This window comes from Centropristis striata, chromosome 10 (genome assembly GCF_030273125.1).
Source record: "Centropristis striata isolate RG_2023a ecotype Rhode Island chromosome 10, C.striata_1.0, whole genome shotgun sequence".
NCBI lineage: Eukaryota > Metazoa > Chordata > Actinopteri > Perciformes > Serranidae > Centropristis > Centropristis striata.
Genome location: NC_081526.1, coordinates 33,183,370 through 33,206,422, shown reverse-complemented (window position 1 = coordinate 33,206,422; position 23,053 = coordinate 33,183,370). Strand labels below are relative to the sequence as shown.

The 23,053-nt window shown below is 39.0% G+C and overlaps 1 protein-coding gene across 1 annotated transcript; it reads left to right on the top strand.

Annotated features, from left to right (window-relative positions):
* Positions 1–1,514: 1,514 nt before the first annotated feature.
* slc40a1 (solute carrier family 40 member 1) lies at positions 1,515–16,100 on the top strand. Its single transcript, XM_059343448.1, has 8 exons — positions 1,515–1,970; positions 2,077–2,144; positions 4,264–4,423; positions 5,164–5,279; positions 7,705–7,831; positions 9,083–9,328; positions 10,551–11,168; positions 12,346–16,100. The coding sequence occupies exons 1-8, from the start codon at positions 1,937–1,939 to the stop codon at positions 12,660–12,662; spliced, it is 1,686 nt and encodes a 561-aa protein (XP_059199431.1). The 5' UTR covers positions 1,515–1,936; the 3' UTR covers positions 12,663–16,100.
* Positions 16,101–23,053: the final 6,953 nt, after the last annotated feature.

Here is a 23,053-nt window from a genome sequence, read left to right as displayed (position 1 = left end):
CCCACCAGGTCAAGGCTTTACAAAAGTCCCACTTTACTTTACTATACTGATGTTGTGTGGCATCAAATGCACAGGCAAGCCAGTTCAGTTAATCTTTAACTCTTCTCTTTATCTCTTTGCCCCCTTCTGTTGTTTGCCTCTTTTAAGTATTTCTCAGATTCAGTTTATATATAAAAAGAATGTAAAATATGCGTGTGACATTGATTTAACAGAGATGGAGCACTAAAGCATTTCTCTGTTTAAAGTGGAACTTTTTATTGCTCTGTATTCAACTGAATACTACTAGTATTGGCAGTTACACACAGTGCACATATTTAAATACTGTATGTACTTTACTTGAATATGAATATATATATATATATATATATATATATATATATTCATAAATATAAATTAAGGTGTGATGTGCAAACATGACTCCATATATACTCATACATACATGTATTTAATAATTCATTCATTTACTTTGCAGATCAAGATCTCACAGATATATATATTTTTTATAAGTTTATACATATGAATGATCTAGATGAAACTACCTAACGACTTGCATCAGCAATAATATTCTAATTATATAATATATAATACTGTGACTCTTGGGTGCCAGTTTTCTGTATAACAAGTACTTGATACTGTTAATGTCCTTCTGCTTGATTTTGAATGAAGGATTTGTAATCAGTGGTGGAAAAAATATTCAGATCCCTTACTTAAGTAAAAGTAATAATAACCCTCTGTAAAATTACTCCACTCCAAGTAAAAGTCCTGCATGCAAAACCTACTGAAGTAAAAGTACAAAAGTATCAGCATCAAAATGTACTTAAAGTGTCAAAAGTAAAAGTACTGGTTATGCAGAACGGACCTACTCAGATTGTCAAAAATAATATTAGATTATTATTATCGATGCAATTATGTAACAAGTGGTTTATTTTCTCAAGCCAGGGCTCATTTTAACTACTTAATATAAATTAATAAAACTGTCTGGTCACTTAGAATTGATCATGTCTCTATGTAAAATCTTGAACTGAAAAGAAATCTTCAAGAAACCCCTCATATATATGATTATATATATATATATATATATATATATATATATATATATATATATATATATATATATACATATATATATAGTTTTATTACCATAATTATTATTATTATAACTAAAGCTGTCAGCAAAATGAAGTGAAATAGAAGTAAAAAGTCACATAGAATGAAAATACTCAAGTAAAGTACAAATACCTCAAAATTGTACTTAAGTCCAGTACTTGAGTAAATGTACTTAGTTACATTCCTTAACAACAGGAGGCCCTCAGAGAATAAAGGCAGGCCAGATATGCATGTGTTGTGATAAAGCGATAGGTTATCTCGATAGAGCTCAATATCTTTGGTCAAGTGTTGAACTGTTACTCATCATTTCTGCTTCAAGAAAAAAAAAAAATCACGCACGCGATCAAAAAGCTGACCAAAGGGGCGGGTTTATTTATTTATGATATTAACAATGAGTCCGTTTCGTGCAGATAATGATCCAGCGCTTTTCCCTCTGCGGTGGGAGGCCGCCGGGGTCACGTGACAGCGTGACAGCGACTATATTGGGGGCTGGACGTAAACAGAGCAGCACAAGCTGCAAGCCATCCACCGGAGAGGCGCTCACACAGCTCCAGGCTTTGTTTTCCTGCCGCTAACAGCCTTTTAGGCGAAAAAAATATCTCTTTCCGACTTCAGCTACAGTGATAGCTAAGTTTGGAGAGGAGAAAGGGAGATAAAACGTGTCCTTTTTTTGCTTTGTTTAGCGACAATTAGGTGCAGTAAGCGGTAGCCGGATAGACCACAACAACATTACAAAAGAAGAGACCACCGCGTAAAGCAGAAAAAGCAACAATTACGCATTTTTAGCATTTTTACGCACGTTATTTTTTGCCATTTGGACAGCTTTAACATGGATAATTCTGCACCTAAGAAGACATGCTGTGGTAGGTTATTTTTTCATTGCATGCAACATTACAGATTATCACCCAAACGGACATGGAGGAGGATGGAGATGGACCACTTTATTCTCACCGTTTGTTTTCTTCACAGAATCGGTCCGAGAATTCTTCACTTCCGCTAAATTCCTTATTTACATGGGCCATGCTCTGTCAACATGGGTAAGTGACACATTACTATTACACTTAGCCACATTGTTCTTTATTTAAATGACACTTATGGTTGATGACAGGCTACATGTGTGGCTCTTTAGTGTCAAGCTGCAACATGAATGTGTTATTGTTATATTTTGAGCTATTATTACTGTTTTTAACAGAGCAAAATGACATGTTTTCACTGTGTAGCTCACAACACAATACTGGTCTTTACCATGGGTGCTTCTAGGACTTAAGGACATTCAGGGCTTAGCCCAGACCTGTAGATGGGTCTCCAGCTGGGAAAATAATCTAAAAGAAGCTCTATTTTCTTTTTAAAAAAATGATATGTGTACCTCAAAATCTACTGTTTGTATACCAGATTAATGATGTGAAATATATTAGTAGTTGTTAATAATTAGTGTCCATGGCCCATGTATTTATTGACTGTTGAGTTATTAAATTAATTTATGTTTAACTAACCCTAGTAGCTATTGTCTGGATTCTGATCTGGGTCAGTTATTACTGAGTGTCTGCCAATACAGAGACCTGATCAATACTGCTACTTACTAGATGATACAGCGGCACAGTGCACACCTCAAGGATAGTAATGTTAACAAAGTAAAAAAATAAGAAACCTCCTCTGTAATCTTTTTGTCGCCTGTTCCTCTTTTGCACAGATTAAATTGATAAATTGCTTTTAAAATGAATTAAATAAATAAAATGCACCATAGATGACAGCATAAGCATATTTGAGTACCTTTAAAAGCGATATTTACATTTAATGTATAATTATTATTATTTTAACGCAAGATTTGAAATGAAACATGCTCATAAATAAGCTGTTCCACACTCAGCTGCAGACAGCGGGGAGCTGACGGCAGCTTCACTCGTTCATGAAAGCTTTACAAGTAAAAAGCAGCAGAACAAAGGATGAGATCAGGCTGCATAAAGCTCATCAGCTCATCCTTAAATGTAATTAAGTATGATTACTACTTTATACAAGTACAATTCTGAAGTACTTTCACTACTTCTACTTATACTCCACTGCATTCCAGACGGAATATATTATAAATAACATATACTTTTTACTCAGCTTAATTTTTTACTTACTTGGCAGATTCAGATTGATAATACAGACTATTAATAAATGATGATGTATTGTTATAAATTAAACTACCTACTACAGCAGTACATAAAGTCTTTAAAATTCAAACTCTTACATTAATGGATCAATAATTATAATCCAATAATAAAATCTATATTATTTTGTGACTTACTTACTTGGGTAATATTTATTTTACTTGTATCAGACAACTTTATTATAAATTATACCACATAGGCTAACTTCAAAAAATATTTTATAATTTTTGGTGAGATTTTTTTTATGTGTTGCTACTGATGGCAACCAAAGGCTTAAAATTGTTTCCCAAATGCAACTTATTATTAAAATATTTTTTTCGGTTTGAATTGTAAACTCTTATAAAACAATTAACACCAACATATACAATAATAAAGTGACAATTATAACACAAAAAACCTACATTAAGGAAGAAAAAAACTAACCCAAATCCCAAATGCAACTTGGCAGCTCGTACTGTCTCTAGTGTTCAGCCACACACACACACACACACACACACACACACCAACACACACACACACACACACAAAGTAAGTAAATTTTATTTATCAAGCCCTTTTTACAGGCAAAAAGTCACAAAGTGCTTTATAAGGGCATAAGACAATATAAAGGCAAACACAGAAAAACACAATACAACAACACAACATGAACACACACACATGAGATCAGAGACATCAGCACATTCGTTGGATTTAAATCTAAAATAAAATCATGGCTTAAATCCACTCAGTCATGCACCCACCAACTATAAACTCAAACATTAGCTCACTATTTTGCAATCTCTTAAGTGTTGTATTTTAACATTGTTTCGTGTTGTGTCTTAATACTGTGACTTTACTCTTGCTGTTGTCCTGTGTTGTATTCTGTTTTAAGAGTGTGAATCTTTGTTGTGTAAACCAATGAAATGAATGAACTTACACAAAGCAGAGAGGGGCCTATCAGCCCTAACATGAATGTCTTAAATGACATGTCTGTCCTTTAAATAATCCTAATTTGAATCTCCAGGGTGACCGAATGTGGAACTTCGCGGTGGCGGTGTTCCTGGTGGAGCTGTACGGGAACAGCCTGCTGCTCACAGCCGTGTACGGCCTGGTGGTGGCCGGCTCCGTGCTGCTGCTGGGGGCCATCATTGGGGACTGGGTGGACAAAAACCCCAGACTCAAAGGTGAGGCAGCAAAGATTAAAGCATAGCTGTTCTCAAGAGATTGTTATAATGCAAGTTTGTTTGAATAAAATGCCAAAACTTATAAATAGCTGTGGAGCACTTTCTTTTTTTAGCTTTTTTTAGCTTTTTGTTATTAGCTTTTTATTAGGAAATTTCACAACAATTGACAAGTACAAATGGATTTACAGCTGTTAGTATCAAAATTGTACAGAGCCAAAGGTTTTGTATCAATAGCTTCTTGTTCCAAATGTTCATTGTCCATTCCCTTCTATAAGTTTCTTCAGCTTGTTACCTTTACAAAATCCGGTCTTAAAGGTCTGATGAACTGCACCCATCTTTCCCAGTGTTTCATAGATATGTCTAACTTTAGGTTGAGAGAAAAATCTTTTCTATGGTATAAATACCTATTGTCACATCTATCCAATTATTAATTGTAGGTCCAGTCAGCAACATCCATCTTTTAGTTATGGCCTTTTTTCCAGCTGCCAGTAATGCACCCATTAGCTGTGGAGCACTTTCAAGTCGTGTCGTGTACAGTGTCCCTCCCTCATTTTCACAGTTAAATGCACCTCTTGTTGAGTGTTTGTTCAGAGGAATTTGGCAAAGACACTATTAGAGTAAATGAGGGAAGGGAGCAGGGAAAGTCTTGTGTTGGCGCTCTAATGAACTAGTTATCAGACAGAAATCTGTTGTCTCTGGTCAGGTTTCTGTCCCTAATGTTGGTCCTGGTGTTTCCACAGTGGCCCAGACTTCGCTGCTCGTCCAGAACAGTTGCGTCATCGTGTGTGGGGTCCTCCTCATGGTTGTTTTCCACACCAAAGAACAGCTTGTGGAGCTTTACAATGGATGGATTCTGGTAAGATCCCCCCTCCCCTCCCCTGTGCCCGTACTGTCACTCATACACTCGCTGTTTCAACGTGATCTGATAGGGATTTTTTTACCGCTTTTCCTCGAGTTCAACACTCTGACCCCAGGATGGAAAGTTGCTTACTTTTACTGATAGGAACTCCTGCGTCAGTATCATTTACGACCACATGAACAGCTTTTACAGATGAGAGAAATGATTGGAGTTCAGTCCCAGAAGACCTTTGACTGTTCTACTAACTTAAATCGACCTGAGAGCTTCAGTCGTTATTTAAAGTTATTGTTTTTTATGCTCACGATGCTCATGAAAGTCTTCATCTTTAAACTTGTAATTGTATTTTTTAACTACAAGGGGAAAAAAAGCTTGCACAAACAATTTGGTTTTCTTATCATACACTGCAAATTGTTTCTTTATTACGAAGATAAACAAAAAAAACCTTCAACATGCTTATTCCTAGATTTAACAATCTTAATTCAAGAAATCTTGTCAAGGCACCAAGATAATTTCCCTCAGATTTGGAGTTTTTATCTTGTTTTTAGATACCCAAGGAAACAAAACATGTCCTCAACAGGCTCCTGTAGGAAAATAACAATTTGTGTGTTTTGCAATGGGCTTGTTTACACTTGTTGAGCTATGTAGCTGCATGAGAGCACAAAAATCAGATTCTCCTAGGCCGAGATGCAGAGCTGCAAGCTAGCCCGGTCCGTCACGGGAAACCAGTCGGTGTTGAAACGCACAAATGCCTTTCTGTTGGCGAGAATGTCTTCAGCTTTGGCCTCTGCATTCGTAAAACGCCTTTGGGTTCCCAGAGAAAGAAAAAAGAGGGGGGATTTTGCCATGTGAGAGTGTTTAGAGGGCCGGCCGGTGTCAGAGTGTGCAGAGAGGTTGGTGAAACAGGAGATTGAGTGTCTGGTTGGAGGCTGTGTAGTCAGCAGGTTCTTCAAGGCCCGTCACATGACAGACAGAGAAATGTGGCCGGGCCTGCTCAACCATTCGGTCCTGACCAGAGCAGCTGCATTACAATGTACACACACACACACACACACACACACACACACACACACACACACACACACACACACACACACACAAACACACACACACATACATCAACAAACAAAGTAGCTGGCCACAAATGAACCATTTCTAGATGATACTGTGGTTGTTTTTTTTAGCCTTTTTTTGTCATCCAGTGTTTCTTTATTACTGCTGGAGCTAAAGGTCACATGTTGTAATTATATTAGCTGCTGTGCTCTTTCTTTTAAGCAGCTCTTTTTCACAGAATGCTTTAGATTTTTTTCCACAGAAAGTTATTGATTTTTTGGTTTGCATAAGATGAAACACACACACGTGACTTCGGTTAGTTGAGTATGTTGTTTGTCAGTTTCAGGTCAAGTCTGCAGAAGCTCAGAAGTCTCATTTTACAGTTTGAGTTGTGGTGTTGCAGTTAGAAAAGGTTTCAACCTATTAAGTTGCTTCTTGAACTTTTAGACCATTGTTTTTCTTCAGTTTCTTGTTTATTTTAATGTCTGGTACAACTAAAGGTACATTTGTTTGGACAAATATAATGATAACAACAAAAATAGCTGATAAGAGTTTAATTTGAGAGCTGATATCTAGACATTTTCCAAGCTTTTTTTATCATGGCTTTGGTTATTATCAAGAAAACCATGGAAAATCAATTTTTCTAATGAATGTGTGTGTGTGTGTGTATGTATATATATATATATATATATATATATATATACACACACACACACACACACACACATTCATTCAAGTACAGTTTTGATATAGGTGTACTGTACTTGAGTATTTCCATTTTAAGTAACTTTTTACTTCTTCTTCACTACATTTTGAGGCAAATATTGTACTTTTTACTCCATTTAGCTGACAGCTTTAGTTAGTTTTCAGGTCGAGATTTAACATAAAAAACATGATCAATTTAATGTGACCAGACATTTTATTAAATTAAACCACATAACAGTATATTAAGTAGTTTAAATGAGCCCTGTCTTGACAAGATTCAGACACTGCTTTCATAAATGCATTAAATGGATTAACACACATTTTGATTTCGTGCAGTGTTTCCCAACCTGGGAAGATCAATCTAAAATGATTAAAGGGATAAAAAAAAAAAGAAACAGTAAATTTCTGTTAAACAAAATGCGGCCTTTTTCAAACGAAACAATCCAAGAAGGAAAAATCACTTTCTAAATCACAACTAACACTGTGATAAGGCATGATGATCCAGTTTGTGTGTTTTTATAACTGGATGGAGGAATAAGTTATATCAAGCTTTAACTATACAGATAATAGCTGTATCAGCTCTTTGTTGGTGCATGACTGCACAGCCTTCATCTGATCTTTAATTGCACAACATGGACACTGATAAAAATGTTACTATGTTTTTCAGACGACCTGCTATATTCTGGTGATCACCATCGCCAACATCGCCAACCTGGCCAGCACGGCCACCTCCATCACCATCCAGAGGGACTGGGTGGTGGTGGTGGCAGGTCAGGACAGCAGCAAGTTGGCAGGTCAGTGATTCTAACCTAGCGGCTGTTGGCTTATCATCCAATGTGGGCCTCGCGTGATCCCGTTATCACGTCTGTTTAGTGGGGCAGACTTTGAACCCCGGACGCTGACTCACTCTCATTTTTATATCCCTGCAGTTTCCCCCGTGATTGTTAAAAAACGATTTAAAAGATTTGCTTACATGGTGAAAAAAAAACACGCGGGAACTTGTTGACCTTCATCATTCAGCTGTTACATTAAGTGCTTTCATATGAATGTAAAACCTACTAAAAGAGGTTATAACAGGCCACTGTTTGATCACACATCAGGATTAAATCAGGTTATTAACCCTCCTCTTGTGTTGTGGGTCAAAGTTGAAAGATCTAAAAAAAATTGTTAGATGTATGTTGTCATTAAAATAAAAATAAAAACGTAAAAGAAAATGTAAAAAAATCCAATGTCATGTAAAATCATTGCATTTTATATGTAGGTCTTTCCAATGTCCATAAAAAAGTGAAAAACAAGTGAATTATACTCACTGAACCATGATCTGTGAGAGGTAAAGAACACCATTGCACTAAATATTGATTAAACTGGTTAGTAATTAAGTTATTAATGAAATATAAACAATGTCCATTGGGATTTTTTAGTTTCGGACACTTTTGGATAATTAAACATGCCACTGGTTATTGCTGTTTCTGAAAAAGGAACATAACAGAAGGGTTAAAACCTCCGTCCACCTCATACCAAAATACATAACATGAAGGGGGAAAAATATCTTTTACAAATATTACTGATTTCAGCTCTTAAATGTATTAGTGTTAAGTGGTTAAAACCAGACCCACCAACATACAATATGTGGATTGAGAAGGTCTGGGAAATTCATCACATGGAACAAATAACTTACTCCTTGAGGCTTCAAAAAGAAATATTTGTTAACAGATGGAGACCTGCCACGACCATATTAATGCAATAATGTCATGTTACCTTTATTTTATTTTACTTTATTTCACTTCATTTAATTTGATTTATTTCCATTTACACAGTTTATTATTTAATTATTTATTTTTATTTATTTCTTTAACCATATCATTTATACATATTTGACCTGATGTATATGCTTTAATGCTGTATTAAGCAGATCACAAATGAAAAACAGCAGACTAAATGTGAATTTGTATATATATGTTTGTATAAGCTGCAAAAATTGAAATAAAATGTAAGTTTAAAAAAAAACCAAAAAAAAAACCTCCTTCCACTCTTGTGTTAAACAGACATGAATGCCACAGTGCGGATTATCGACCAGCTGACCAACATCCTGGCTCCCATGCTGGTAGGCCAGATTATGGCCTTTGGCTCCCATTTCATCGGCTGCGGCTTCATCTCTGGCTGGAACCTTTGCTCCATGTGCCTGGAGTACGCGCTGCTGTGGAAGGTCTACCAGAAGACGCCGGCGTTGGCCATGAAAGCCGGTCAGAAGGAGCAGCAGCAGGAGCTCAAACAGCTCAGCAGCCCGAAAGGTAGAAAACTAATATCCTGGTTTTTTATTTCTGGGGATAAGTGTGGTGATTTAACCCATTAAGGCCTAAAGCGCCTGGAAAAAATGCCTGGAAAACCTATGGGCGATTTTGAAAGAACCCCCTAAAACCTGAAGTTTTTCTGGAAATTCAACAGAAGATTTTTCAGCCTCTGTAGCAGATAGAAATTAAATTCAAAAAGTATTTGAGAGCTTATACCCGTGGCTTTCATGAGAAGTTGAGTTTATTTGTCCAAACCCCAAGTGCTCCCGGTTTTAATGGTAGAAATGCGGTAATGCTTTCCCGACTTAAATGGGTTAACCAGCGGTAGGAAACCTGAGGCTCTGGAGCCACATTTGGCTCTCTGTGGCTGTGAGAAAAAAATCATATGAAATAAAATGGTTGTTTCTTTACATTAATATTTGCAATTTATCATTGGTGTCGGGCCAAAGCTATTTGTATTCTTCAGTTGTAAAAATGTGTAGCTATTAGCTCAACTTAAATGTTTATCATATCTTATGAAAGTCTACAGCCTGGCGCCTTAAACTCCATTCGATTCCTAATTTACACTTGGGTTTTCGCTACATTCTGACAAAATCATATTAATAAATGTTCATTATGACCTATTGGTAATGCTGGCAGGCTAATTAAGACTTACAGTTGCAAGAAAAAGTATGTGAACCCTTTGATTGACCTAGTTTTCTGTCGTTGTCATAAAATTTCATCTGATCTGCATCTAAGTCCCAAGTATAGACAAAAACAATGTGCTTAACCTAATACCATGCAAACAATCATAATATTTCATGTTTTTATTGAATATATCCATATTTCCAAAGGAGGTTCGACCAGTTATTAAATCAAGGGTTCACTTACTTTTTCCACCAGCACTAGGAATGTTTAAAGGGTGTGTTGAATAAAAACATGACATATTATAATTGTTTGTGTGTTATTAGGTTAAGCTTGTTGTGTTTGTCGATACTTGGGACTTAGATGCAGATCAGATCACATTTTATGACAAATGAATGCAGAAAACCATGTCATTTCAAAGGATTCACATACATTTTCTTGCAATGGTAGAAGGCTGTTTCATCTTCATTGTATGACTCCAAATAAGGTTTACGGCTCCATTCCAGTCTCTTTTTGGCCATCAATGGCTCTTTTGTAAGTTTATGTTGGTGATCCCTGATTTAGACAAAATATATCGCAATTCCTTCCCTTTTTTCAGAGCTGGAGAACGGCCAGAGTCCTGAGGAGTCGTCCCAGCCGCTGATGAACGAAGCTTCAGCCGTGGCCGAGGCCGACTCTCCCAAGAAGCACGGCTGCTGCTACCAGGTGGCCGAGCCCGTGCGAACCTTCAAGGCGGGCTGGGTGGCCTACTACAACCAAAACATCTTCTTCGCCGGCATGTCCCTGGCGTTCCTCTACATGACGGTGCTGGGCTTCGACTGCATCACCACGGGCTACGCCTACACGCAGGGCCTCAACGGCTCCGTGCTCAGCCTGCTGATGGGCGCCTCGGCCGTGTCGGGCATCTGCGGCACCGTCGCCTTCACGTGGGTCCGCAAGAAGTGCGGCCTGATCCGCACGGGCTTCATTTCAGGCGTGGCCCAGCTGTCCTGCCTCCTCCTGTGTGTCATCTCCGTCTTCGCTCCCGGGAGCCCCTTCGACCTCAGCGTCTCGCCCTTCCAGGACCTGTACACCCACCTGGTCGGAGAGACGCCGCTCACACACGTTGTCACAGGTGGTAACACCACTACTGCTGCACCAGCCGAAGAGCTGTCCCCCCTGCAGTCCTACATGTCTGTCAGTCTGCTGTTTGCTGGCGTCATTGCTGCTAGAGTTGGTGAGTGAAACAGTCCCGCTTTTGGATTTTGTGCTGGTTTTGAAAATACTAGGGATGGGCTTTTGGAGGATACCGGCCAACTTGATTGTCTATAACGTTAACATTCAATTAATCGATTAATCGCTGCATGCATACATGTGCAAAATAAAAGAGATATATATATACAGTACGGTGCAAAAGCCTGTTTTGATAACAGACGCTTTTATTTTTAAAGGACGAAAAGAGACTTGATCCTGTCAATCATAAAACTAATGTTAACTCAAGTGAGATTATTCTGTAAAGTTAACGTCAAGGAGTTCAATGTTTTATGTTTTAGCCCCCGAAGAGGCATGAGGATAGTTTTCACAGTAATCTTCATATTTAAATGTGTTTTGTGTTTAAATAAGTTTTGGATCAAATTAAACTCAGTAATTTAAGATAGCAAGGTTTGATACAGTAAGCTAGTTTTGCTCAAATTAATACTTAATTTCTGCATGTTTTATAATTGTTATTGCAACTTTCAGTTTGCAAACTGTAGCTTTATGCAACTTAATTCTCAGCTCATTGGCTTATTGACGTACGGCCGCAGAACTCGGCAACACTCTGCGTGTTTCAGTTCAGTGATACTGATACACAGATACTCAGAGATAAAATTTTAAAAATACACAGATCGATTAAAAATTTCACATGATCGACCGAATTCTTTACGACCATTAATCCATCATCAATTAATTATTCTCTTCCCTAGTAAATACAATGATAATTTATTTAATATTTGATTAAAGTATAAGCTCTAAGTGTTTAATACTGTACCATGCCATCATACTACAGTTTCTGATGCACTAAAAAATCTCACATGCTGCTCTAGAGTTTGTTTGGATGATAATATGGAATTTGAACAGACCTTATGCTTGGTTGGCACGGTCACTTCCTTTATTAAACCATAAAAGGCTATTTCCTGCAAGATGACTTCCTGAGTGTAACTAAAGCAGCTCTCCAGGTTGAACTTTTCACAAGTTACCGGAATTTAACACAAGACCTCCCCAGCTGTGCCACGGATGTCAGAGCAATAACCGCAACCTTTGATTCCAATAATATTGCCCGATAATTGCCGCAACGGCTACTGTTGTCCTCTGAAGTGGTTATAATGAGGCTGTAAAAATACCATTAGAGCTGACTGTTGATCTCTGTCCTGCAGGCCTGTGGTCCTTCGACCTGACAGTGACCCAGCTCATCCAGGAGAATGTGATCGAGTCGGAGCGAGGTGTGATCAACGGCGTCCAGAACTCCATGAATTACCTCTTAGACCTGCTGCACTTCATCATGGTGATTCTGGCTCCCAACCCAGAGGCTTTCGGCCTGCTGGTCATCATCTCAGTGTCCTTCGTGGCCATGGGTCACATCATGTACTTTGCGTTTGCCTTCAAGAACCTGGGCAACCGTCTGTTCCTGTGCTGCTCTCCGGAGCAGAAGGTGGAGACGGTGGACAGCCCTTCACTTCCAACCACCGTCTAACCCCGTTAAAGAGACTTTGTCCTGGGTACATATTGCTCAAGCCTTACCCTACCCCTGCATCCTATCTAACTAACATCTTTGCTTGTAGCTAGCAGAATGCTAACCAGAGAAGGGTCGCTTAACATGCTATGCATACTGTAGCTATGAATACAGCATTAATCATTAGAAGAAGGAGGTGAGTAGGAAAACTAATCTACAGTGAAACTTTAGGCAAGGCACGGTTTCTTGAACTGTTTCAGTCTGGGAGTCAGAAGCTCTCATCTTGTGGGTCTTTGCCCCCTTGATACATACATGTACTGTCATACAAAGAGCCATCTTCTACTTCTGGGCTTGTGACCCCCCAATGTGGGTCCCGGTAAAGAAATCAGGGGACTGTAAAATATTCTCCTCCTCACTGCCCGGATCTAGCTGTAAAAGATTTTTTTAAAGGTGCTTCAGCTACAACAAGGGTAACATGAGGGAGAAATCTTGCAGGGAAGCAGGCACTGAGGCTCCGATTAAAGGGGGACAGCGGTCTGAGACCCGGGGCTGGGTCAGAAATGAGTCAGTACCAAGTAGAACTGAAACGTGTCCAGTCAAACAATACCTGCATTTGATACTAGAGGTGGGGAAAAAATCGATACAGCGTAGTATTGCGATATTTGGCAATATTATATCGATTCATGGCCGCCAAGTATTGATATTTAACACTCTGACTGGCCAGTATTTTTGCTGTAGCGGGCTCATTTTTATGAATATGGAGATTCTGGGGATTCACACCTCTAGTACCAAGTAGTACTGAAACTTCTCCAGTCAAACAATGCATTCAATATTTTTTGTACCCAGATCTAAACAAAAAGACGGTGCGGTGGAGTCGAGCGCAGTGTGATTGACGGAGTTGACTGTAATGTATTAGTATCATTCAGCAGGGGCGGAGTAATACTGCTGTTAGTACTGGTATCATGTTTAAATCATACCCAGCCCTACGAAGACCCCAAAAGAGAGAGAAACCGTCCCCCATTCTTGCCTCTCAGTGACTTCATTGGTGCTGTAGCTGTGTCTGCTCACTGTTCTCTGATAGCTTTTACATTAACATGTATGACGAGCAGGTTGTGGATGTCTCCCTCCAGAGTAGAGGGAGCTGCTTTGTTATTTAACCAAACACAAAACTGGGATCTAGTCTCTTTAATACATAGATTATATGCAGTTAACTGTATTTATTCAGTACAAAATGCAGACGGTGGTTTTTTTATATATATTAATAACAATCGTATCATCAGTATTGTGTCTCGCGGTTGTGCCATAAGAAAGACATGAGAACTCCTATGCACCCTTGTCAATAGAAACTCTCAGTTACCAAAGCCAAAGTCCATATGTGGCATAAAAGGAAGTGAGGGAAACCAGATATCTGTCTGAAGCATTCCAAATATATATTTTTACACCAGGTGACAGTAGTCGTGTAGGTTCAGTAATATGTCTAACCTGCTCTGAGATTGTAGTTAAATTTCTGATAGTTTACATTAATAGTGTCTCTTTTTTGTCACCTTATGATTTTTATGTTAATTTTTCAATCATGATTGTTGTTACACAGGCACTTTAAGTGATTGACGTCTGTCATTTACACCTAATGCGTGATCAGGCATTTGATCAATATTTTTTGCACAAGACTGAAGTCCTGACTCCCCCGTAAACCACTGCACAAGGTTATATTGATCCGGTCTCTCCCCCAGCATGTTCAGGTGCTGTGGTTGGAGACATAAAAGGCACATAGAAGAACACTCATGAGGAGAAACTCTACCAGCTCCTGTGAAAAAAGTCTGGAGTTTACCTTAGCTACCCCTCTGTTTCCTGAAAAGTTAGCCAGGAAGCTAAGTCAGCAAAAACCTTCGCTGATCTCAGTTTACATCAGCAGACTGCCAACAGACTCTGGACCAGGACTGAGTCTGTGTGAGTTCTTATTGCTGTAAGCTTCAAAACAGGTGGACACATTTTACTCAAGTCAAACAGTTAGGCAGTTCTAGTGTAGAACTGTATCTTCATAGTATCGCATGAAAGTTTTTGGCTTTTTTTGCATGATACTTTTCCTGTGAAGTGATTTTTCCAAGTAAAGAGCATTTGGAAAGTAGATTTGCTATAATGTAAGGCTTTTTCTAAACGGTGGATTTGATTGATTTGGATTTTCTTTATTTGTATGTCATGTAAAGCCTCCAATGTGTTGTTTCAACAATAGCTTAAAAAATGACCCATATTTACGTTTGGACATTTTAAAAACGACAAGTATTTAGTTAAGAGATTGTGTTGATCTGCAAAAATTTTGGATACGCTCCTGTCGGTCATATTTGAGGGTAGCAGGAACATATGAGGTGTGGTTGGATTGTTTGGAGGACTTTTAATTTCAGTACAAAATTACAGACAGATTTACATCAGCAAATGTTCTGCCTACTCTCCCAGGCTTGGCACATAAAATCTGTTTCCCTCTGGAAACACAGCAACCAAAGTCTGTGGATACAATTATAGGATAATGATAACATAGTGAAACAAACATGCACAAAAATGCTTACGAATTTTGATATGATCTCACTTTAAAGTTTTACCCAAATACAGTAACAAGTGAAGCCGTAGCGTGTTCCTTTCCACCTCTGACCTTTTAGTCGTTCCTCTTGCCTTTTTCTAAATTAGCCTTGACCGCTGTTAATCGCACACATGTGGCTAGAACAAGACTAGCCGCAGCCTAAACCATGAAGAGTCGAGCCAGTCTAGGGGAGATTTTGGTGAAGTGGGAGAGAAAAATATTTAGGTTGGAACCAGAGGTTGCCACACCAGATGTAGGAGAACAGAAGACGGCTTGTTAGCTGCACATGCTGAGTCAGGGTTTCTGCAGGTGTGCAGACTCACTGGGACTGGGGCTACATATTCATGTGTCACCCAGATTTAATGTAATCAGTCTGAGCGTGGGCGGAAAAAAGCTCGGTCTGCTGATTCAGGAATATCTCACATGGCCATAACTCTATATTTTGTTGTTAATAACTTCAGTGGTCAGTCAATACTTAAATATACCATGGGAAAAAACTAAAAAAATATATATATTGTATATACTGTTTTCATGCTATTTGTCTGGAAATGCTGATTTTTTTTTAACGTTTTTTTTATACACCTAGTGTTAACATGTTGTGTCAAATTGAAGTTTCTTAAAGATTTTTTGAAATTTGTGTATAAAGCAATTACTGCCTTTCATTTCTGTATCATACTGCTTTAATTTGACAATATACATATTCCTCTCTGTATATATCTATCTATATATATATATATATCTATATCAGTGTTATTGTAGTTCAATATACAAAAGCATTCAATCATAAAGAAATCATTTTTATGTAATTATCGCACTCCACTGAATACAAGGATATTGCTACTGCTTGTATTACATGATGTCTCCTAAATAAAGAAACTTTCACAATTCACAGTTTGTATCGTCCACTGTGTGTGTGTGCATGCACACTTCTTCAACTTTCACTTTATTATCCCGACGAAATTTGATCTGCAGCCAGCATCTATTGAAATACTGAAAACAGTAACAAATACAAAAAACTAATTTCCACACCACGTGGACATTCGTTCTTCGAAATGAACAGTCAACTCCTTTAAAGTGTCTTTTAATGCAACTGAACACTGAACAGGACATTTAAAAGTGATTGAAAATGCACATCGTCTATTTTAAAATAAATGGGACCAGAATTTACTAAATGAACTTCATGCTGAAGAAAACCCGAGTCTGGGGTTTGAGACATAAATTAATTATAAGAATGTTCATATTCCTATTGACTTACAAATGTGAACCGGCACTAGCACCGGCTCTAGTCAAACAAATGGTACCTGAGGGCTACAGTGAGGCCAATGCGGAAGGGCCTAAAACCTGCATTCTCCCTAATGACCAGTAGGAGGCGACTCCACTGGTTGCAAAAGAAGTCAGTTTGTATGTAAGTCATACAAACTGACTTCTTTTGCAGCTAGTGCTAGTGCCGGTTCACAATTGGTTCAACTTGCAAACCAGCTCTGAACCTGCTTGCTTTTCCACAGAGAGCCACGTCATTACGTCACTGTTAACGTCTGTATGTCTCTGCCCTCTCAGCAAGTATAATAACAATGGTGGACTACATGTCTCTACAACACATTCATGCTGCTCGTCTTGATCACTATGGAAGCTGAATACATTCTTATTAACACTGAACTTAAGATGTTAATGTTGGACTTTGTTGTAAGCTTATGCTAGCCCACTAACGTTAGCAAGCTAGCAATCGCCCGCTAATGTTAGCACGCTAGCTCGCCCGTATCAATCACATGGCAGTTAAACAAATCAAATAAATGAATGATACACGTTTTAGCTGGTCTATCTAAGCACCAAGTTGGTCTGTTGGTCAGATAACAGTCATGTAGCGGTTGGCGGTTCAAGACCAGCAGAGAGTTGGTGATGCTGTAGAACCAGTTTTCACGGCCAGGAGCCGGCTCTTTGGCGGTGGAAAACTAAAGAACCGTTTATCAGCTCTTGTCGAAAAAGGGGGCAAGGGGACCAAAGCCCAGTCCTAATGCTAGGTCCTACTGCTAGGTCCTAATCTGGGGGGAGGGGTAAAGTGTGAATTAAGGATAGGATGATGTCAGAGCTAGGAATGAATTGGTTACGGTAAAGGTTAAGATTAGGGTTAGTTTTAGGCTCTCCACAATGAATGAAAGGCAATGTCTTATAGCTGTGCAAACCTCCATGTGTGTGTGTGTGTGTGTGTGTGTGTGTGTGTGTGTGTGTGTGTGCACAGGGCGTATTATGTTTGTAAGGGTTCTTGGCCTCAGTCCCGGGCTTGGCTGCTGCTGTGTGAGGTCACATACCACAGCAGAGTTAGCTGCTAATTTCCTCCCCAGAATCCCTTTCTTTCTTTCAGGCAGCCTGTGTTAAACTGACTGACTTTAAGCTGAGCTGGATGATCTGGACTGGCATGCCTGCTGAAAAGACAAAGAGTGACCTGGATTTCACGCAACAGAACAGAAGGGCTCTGCCTGGGACATGTCAGTGTGCTTTACAGTTTCTGGTCATTTTAGCTTGTTAAAACAATCTATTTCGTAGATATTATTTCTGATATGCACTGAAAACTGTGATTGGGATGGTCCTAACAGGAGTTGGTACCACTTTAATAGGGTTACATAACACCAAATACCAATGCATTGCTAATAATTAGAGCAGCCTGTTTGAGTGTCTGTCAAATGTTTTGTCCCACATTTTAACAGCCCTTCTTTTTATTTCTAACCAAGGCCAAAGCTCACACCAAAGAAAACATATACAGCTAGAAGATGGATGCTTTTTGGTACAACAGTGTTATTAAAGATAAGATTAGATATATTAGAGGCTCCATGCTGCCACTAATGATTTCTACTCACTCAACAACACACATTATTTTCGACTTGTTTTGAGTCATCAACGAGCGCATCAAATCCTGTCAGACCCTCTTAGGACATCAACTTAAAAGGTAACGTTCAAGCTTATACACGGTCTATATAGCGAGTAGCGCAGGTAACATAACGACAACGTAACATCGCAGCGACTTTGTCGATAGATTTAGCGACTTTTCAGACCCCCCTAGCGACTATTTTTCAAAAAAGCGACTCCTCCCGCAGCAGTCTCTCCCAGCTGCAGTCACAGAGCCAGAGGGGATGTTAACCCCTTAAAGTCCAGTCTGTAAATCACATATGCATGAAGTCACCGCTGGCTGGGTTACAGTCAGTGTCTCTTTTGGGTCACTTTAGCCGGATTAAGGAGGAGGGTTGAAATTGTGACAGAAGACAGTGCACTTGCAGTTCTTAACATATTTAGGATGTTTTTACTCACTATTTGTCTTCCCCATAACCTTATTTCTCTTACAGCATCCATTACAAGTAAATACACATGGTACATTATGCAAATTAGGCAATGACGTTGTTCAGCGACTTCTAGCGACTTTTAGGACAGCCAATAGCTACTTTGCTTACTGAGGAGTTGGCAAAAAATTCTAGGGGAAACACTGGCCCTTATTCAGACACTGACACTTTAAACAAGCCATTGCAACTTTTTCCTTGGAGGTCAAGGGCATGACCCTCCCTAATCTTCCTCTGATTGGCTTAGGTTGATATTCTTAAGTTGATATCCTTAAAGTGATATCAGACAACTTCACAACTTACAACCCAACTTTCCCCTCCCTCACGCTTCTAAGCAGTCACAAAGAAAACAACAGGTTACTTTCCTCAGATCCTACAGACGAGCAACACCAACAACACAGGACACACTTTTCCAAGTTTCTGTAAAGAAACATAGATGTTTCTTTTGGATGGGCAGAAGGTTTTTAAGGCCTGGGTGGGTGGGATTGTTGGCGGTACCAACACTGGTGTCGTACCTGAACCGCAGCTGGGCAAATCGAGCACCACAATCTGGTTCAGCAGCCTCAACAGACATCATAGCAGAGACCAAGAGACTGGAGGGAGCCAAAAAGAGAAAAGGTGAGGCCATGTGGCAGAGCAAGAGGCTAGGACAAGAGTAAATCTCAGCTTCTGTAAGCTATGCCGTTGATTTGCCTCTCTGGTAAGCTTTTCTTGTGAAACAGTATTAGTGAATCTGTAATGCACTGGCGCAGACAATATGCTGTTATTATTTTAGCACCTGTAATAAGTACAGGAGAAACACTGCTTTGTACTTTAAACTGGGAGCTGTCCCGCATCAATGTAGCAGCATGAGTAGTGCTGACTTGTTTTTTTTAATGCAGAATCGGCAGTAAATATTAAATATAGACTTTAGATGTAAGGAGGAATACCTCCAAAAAGTTTTAATTTAGCCCCCTCCTCATACGTAAGAGGAAAAAAAAGCTGACTGCAGCGAAAGTCCAATGTCTACAGACAGGAAGTGGGACTGGAGATAAGGACACACAGTGAAAATATCTTCCTCTTTACGTTAGCAAGCTTGCTCGTATTTTTTTGAATAATAAGCACTCACAGAATTCTCACATGTATGCACACGTTTATGACATTGCAGAAATTCAATGCATTTAGTCCTGTAGAGGTGGTCAAGACGGTTTGCTGAAGTTCAAAGCGAGCAACAGAATGAGAAAGAAAGCGTCATGGTTGTTGGTTGGAGTATTTCAGAAACTGCTGAACTAATAACCATCTATAGCAGGGGTGTCAAACTCTGGCCCACGGGCAAAATTTGGCCCGCAGTGTAATTTTATTTGGCCCCCGAGGCAATACCAAATTATTATATTATTATTGTAAATAAATTACATTGATGTGTTTTTTATTTGAAATTTGATTTTGCATGTCTGCACTATTTAGTTATATATTGTATGTTTATAAGCGTTGCTGGTTCCATATTTAATGTTAAAGCAAAACATGTTTGGTATATATTAAAAGGTTTATTTGTTCAATGTTGGCCCGCGATTTTATTCAAGTTTTAAATTTTGGCCCATTGTGTATTTGAGTTTGACACCCCTGATCTATAGCGTTTACAGAGAATGATCAGAAAAAGAACATTCAGCAGTGCAGTTCCCTCGGCCTAAATGTCTTGTTGATGTCAGAGGAGAATGGCCAGACAGGAACAGTAACTCAATAAGCCAGTGACAGCCGAGGTATGCTGCAGAGCATCTGTGAACGCACAGCACGTCCAACATGAGAGCAGATGAGCTACAGGACCAGGTGCCACTGCTGTCAGCTAACGACAGGAAACTGGAAGACTGGACAACAGAAGATTGGAAAAACGTTGCCAATTGAGCATAATTTAGGCCGTTTAGATGGAGACGTTTAGATCTGGACAGAAAATGCAAAAGTGGCGTTGCATTCTCACTTTTTATTCCGCATTTAGACAAGCGTCTTTAAGGGGGAATCTGCAAAATACGGTGACGCAAAAGTCTGTGAAATTCGATGTAGTATGATGCCAGGTGGCAAGGTGGTACTGTGAAGCACTGCCACACAACACCACAAAGAGACACTTCTCTTCTACACCTCTTCTCTTCTCCTTCTACTTCTAGTAGCACGAAATAGAATAGAAATAGAATTTTTTTCCCCTAGTAATTAATGTAATTAACCCTTTATCGGGCGAAGAACTGTATTTGGTAACTTCAGCGGATATCCAAAATAAAAAATAAAAATATTTCGAGAAAGAAGTTGCACATTTACTAGATTAAAGTGACAAATCTACAAGAAAAAAGTCACAGATTTACGAGAAAAAGAGAGATTCACCACTTTAAATCTCATAAATCTGCAATTTTTTTCTTTAATCTCGTGAATGTATTTCTCAAAATATATCCTCCCTCCCCTGGGTCCGTATGTGGTTTTTTTTTGCACATTGTATCCGCCAATATTCTCTAGGTTTGAAATATGGAATTTGCAAGTATTTCAATGAGTGCCCTATTAAGGGTTAATGTGCCTTCTCTGTTCTGTTCTATTATCTGTGATAATTCTGCTCTAACTGCTGAAATGACTCCTGATAGTTCTCAGAGCTGCAGGGCAACTTGAATATCTGACTGATGGAAACAGTCTGACATGTTTGTTGTTGTTTTCCTGGACTGCACATGGATGTTACGTAAAAGAGAGCCAGTGTGAGCTGATCAGAGACACTTTTCTGTTTTTAACCCTTTAGACGGAAATGCAACGTTGGAACGTTTTTAAGATTTCCACTCTGGAGGATGGTTTAAATTTTTGTGTTTTTAAGCAAAAACGCTGTCTGAACGAAAGGCACTTCTGATTAAAAAAAATTGTCGTTTTCACCCGAGAGCGCTGTCGTGTAAACAAGCCCTTATACTCCAAACCTGAGTATCGTTGCTGACCATGTCCATCCCTCATACCCATCTTCTAATGCAGCTATTCTCAACCTTGGGGTCGCGAGATGATTTCTGGGGGTCGCCAAATCATTTTGGAAGTCAGCTCTGTCTCCACTGTGTTAAAGTATTCATGTGTTTTAGTCTTTTTGGTCATTTTGTGTCTTTTTTGGTCATTTTGCATCTTTTTTTTGTCATTTTGTGTCTTTTTTGGTCAATTTGTGTCCTTTTTTGTCATTTTGTGCCTTTTCTTAGTCATTTTGTGTCTTTTTTATCATTTTGTGGTCAATTTGTGTCTTTTTTGTTATTTTGTGTCTTTTTTGGTCATTTTGTGTCTTTTTTGATCACTTTGTTTCTTTTTTTAGTCATTTTGTATCTTTTTTTGGTCAATTTGTGTCTTTTTTTAGTAATTTTGTGTCTTTTTGTGGTCATTTTGTTTCTTTTTTGGTGATCTGAATTGTGCGTGTGAAATTCTGTTCAGTGAGTGGGGGTCGCGGACAACATGCATGTTAAATTGGGGGTCGCGACTCAAAAAGGTTGAGAACTACTGTTCTAATGGATACTTTCAGCAGGATAATGTTCCATCAAACAAACCCCAAATCATCTCAAACTGTCACTGTGTTCACTGAACTTAGACGGACTCCAATGTCACCAGCTCTGAATCCAACAAACAGGAGATCATCATCATAGATGTGCAGCTTGATGCTGTCATTTGATCTCTGAATGTTTCCAGCACTTTGTTGAACATGTGGCATGAACATTTAAGGAAGTTCTGAAGGTAATACAGTGGATAACCCACTACTAACAAGGTGTACCTAATAAAGTGGCTGATGTAAATGCAAAGGTAGTGGTCTGTGAGAAAGCTGCAGGGTTTAAACTACATGTCGAAGTGAATTACAGTCATTCATCCTAAGTGCTTGTTGTGATTTTTTTTTTTTACTGGATCAGCTTTACAATGCCAGCTCATTTAAAGTCAATAAAAGCGACAGATAAACAGCTTCGGACTTGATAAGAATGTATAGTGACCTAGTTTGACCACCGCAGCATAATGTCCATCATCCTCAGAGATCATGACGGGGCACACTGGGTCTGTGGAGGTTCTTCTCTATCACCTGATAGAGAAAAGGAAGTGAAAAATGCTGAGATGAAAGTGCAATCTCATCGAACCCTTGGGAACAAAACTTGACCTTCCGCTTTTGAGTCAGCTTACTTCAGGACTTTGACATTTGTTACTCAAGAGTGCGCCAAGTTCTACCTGATTTTACAGCACCGATAATGAGAGTTCTCAAGGTCCCGGTCACATAAGAGAACTTTATGTTGACGATTTCCAAGAATCCAACTAGAAACAGTGATAGGAAATATCACGGGTTTGATATCCATTCAAAGATTCTGCTACTTTTATAAAAATTTGTCTCATTTCTTAATCCCGTTTATTTTAAAAAGAGTCACAGTTCACCTGCTTATCCAACATGTGGACCGCCGTTGACTGTTAAACACCATTATACTGGCTTACATCACGGAGAAAGGCTTGGACTCTGGAAGACACAGCTGTTGTGTAAAAAGGTCAGGGACGAGGCAGGAAACTTTAAG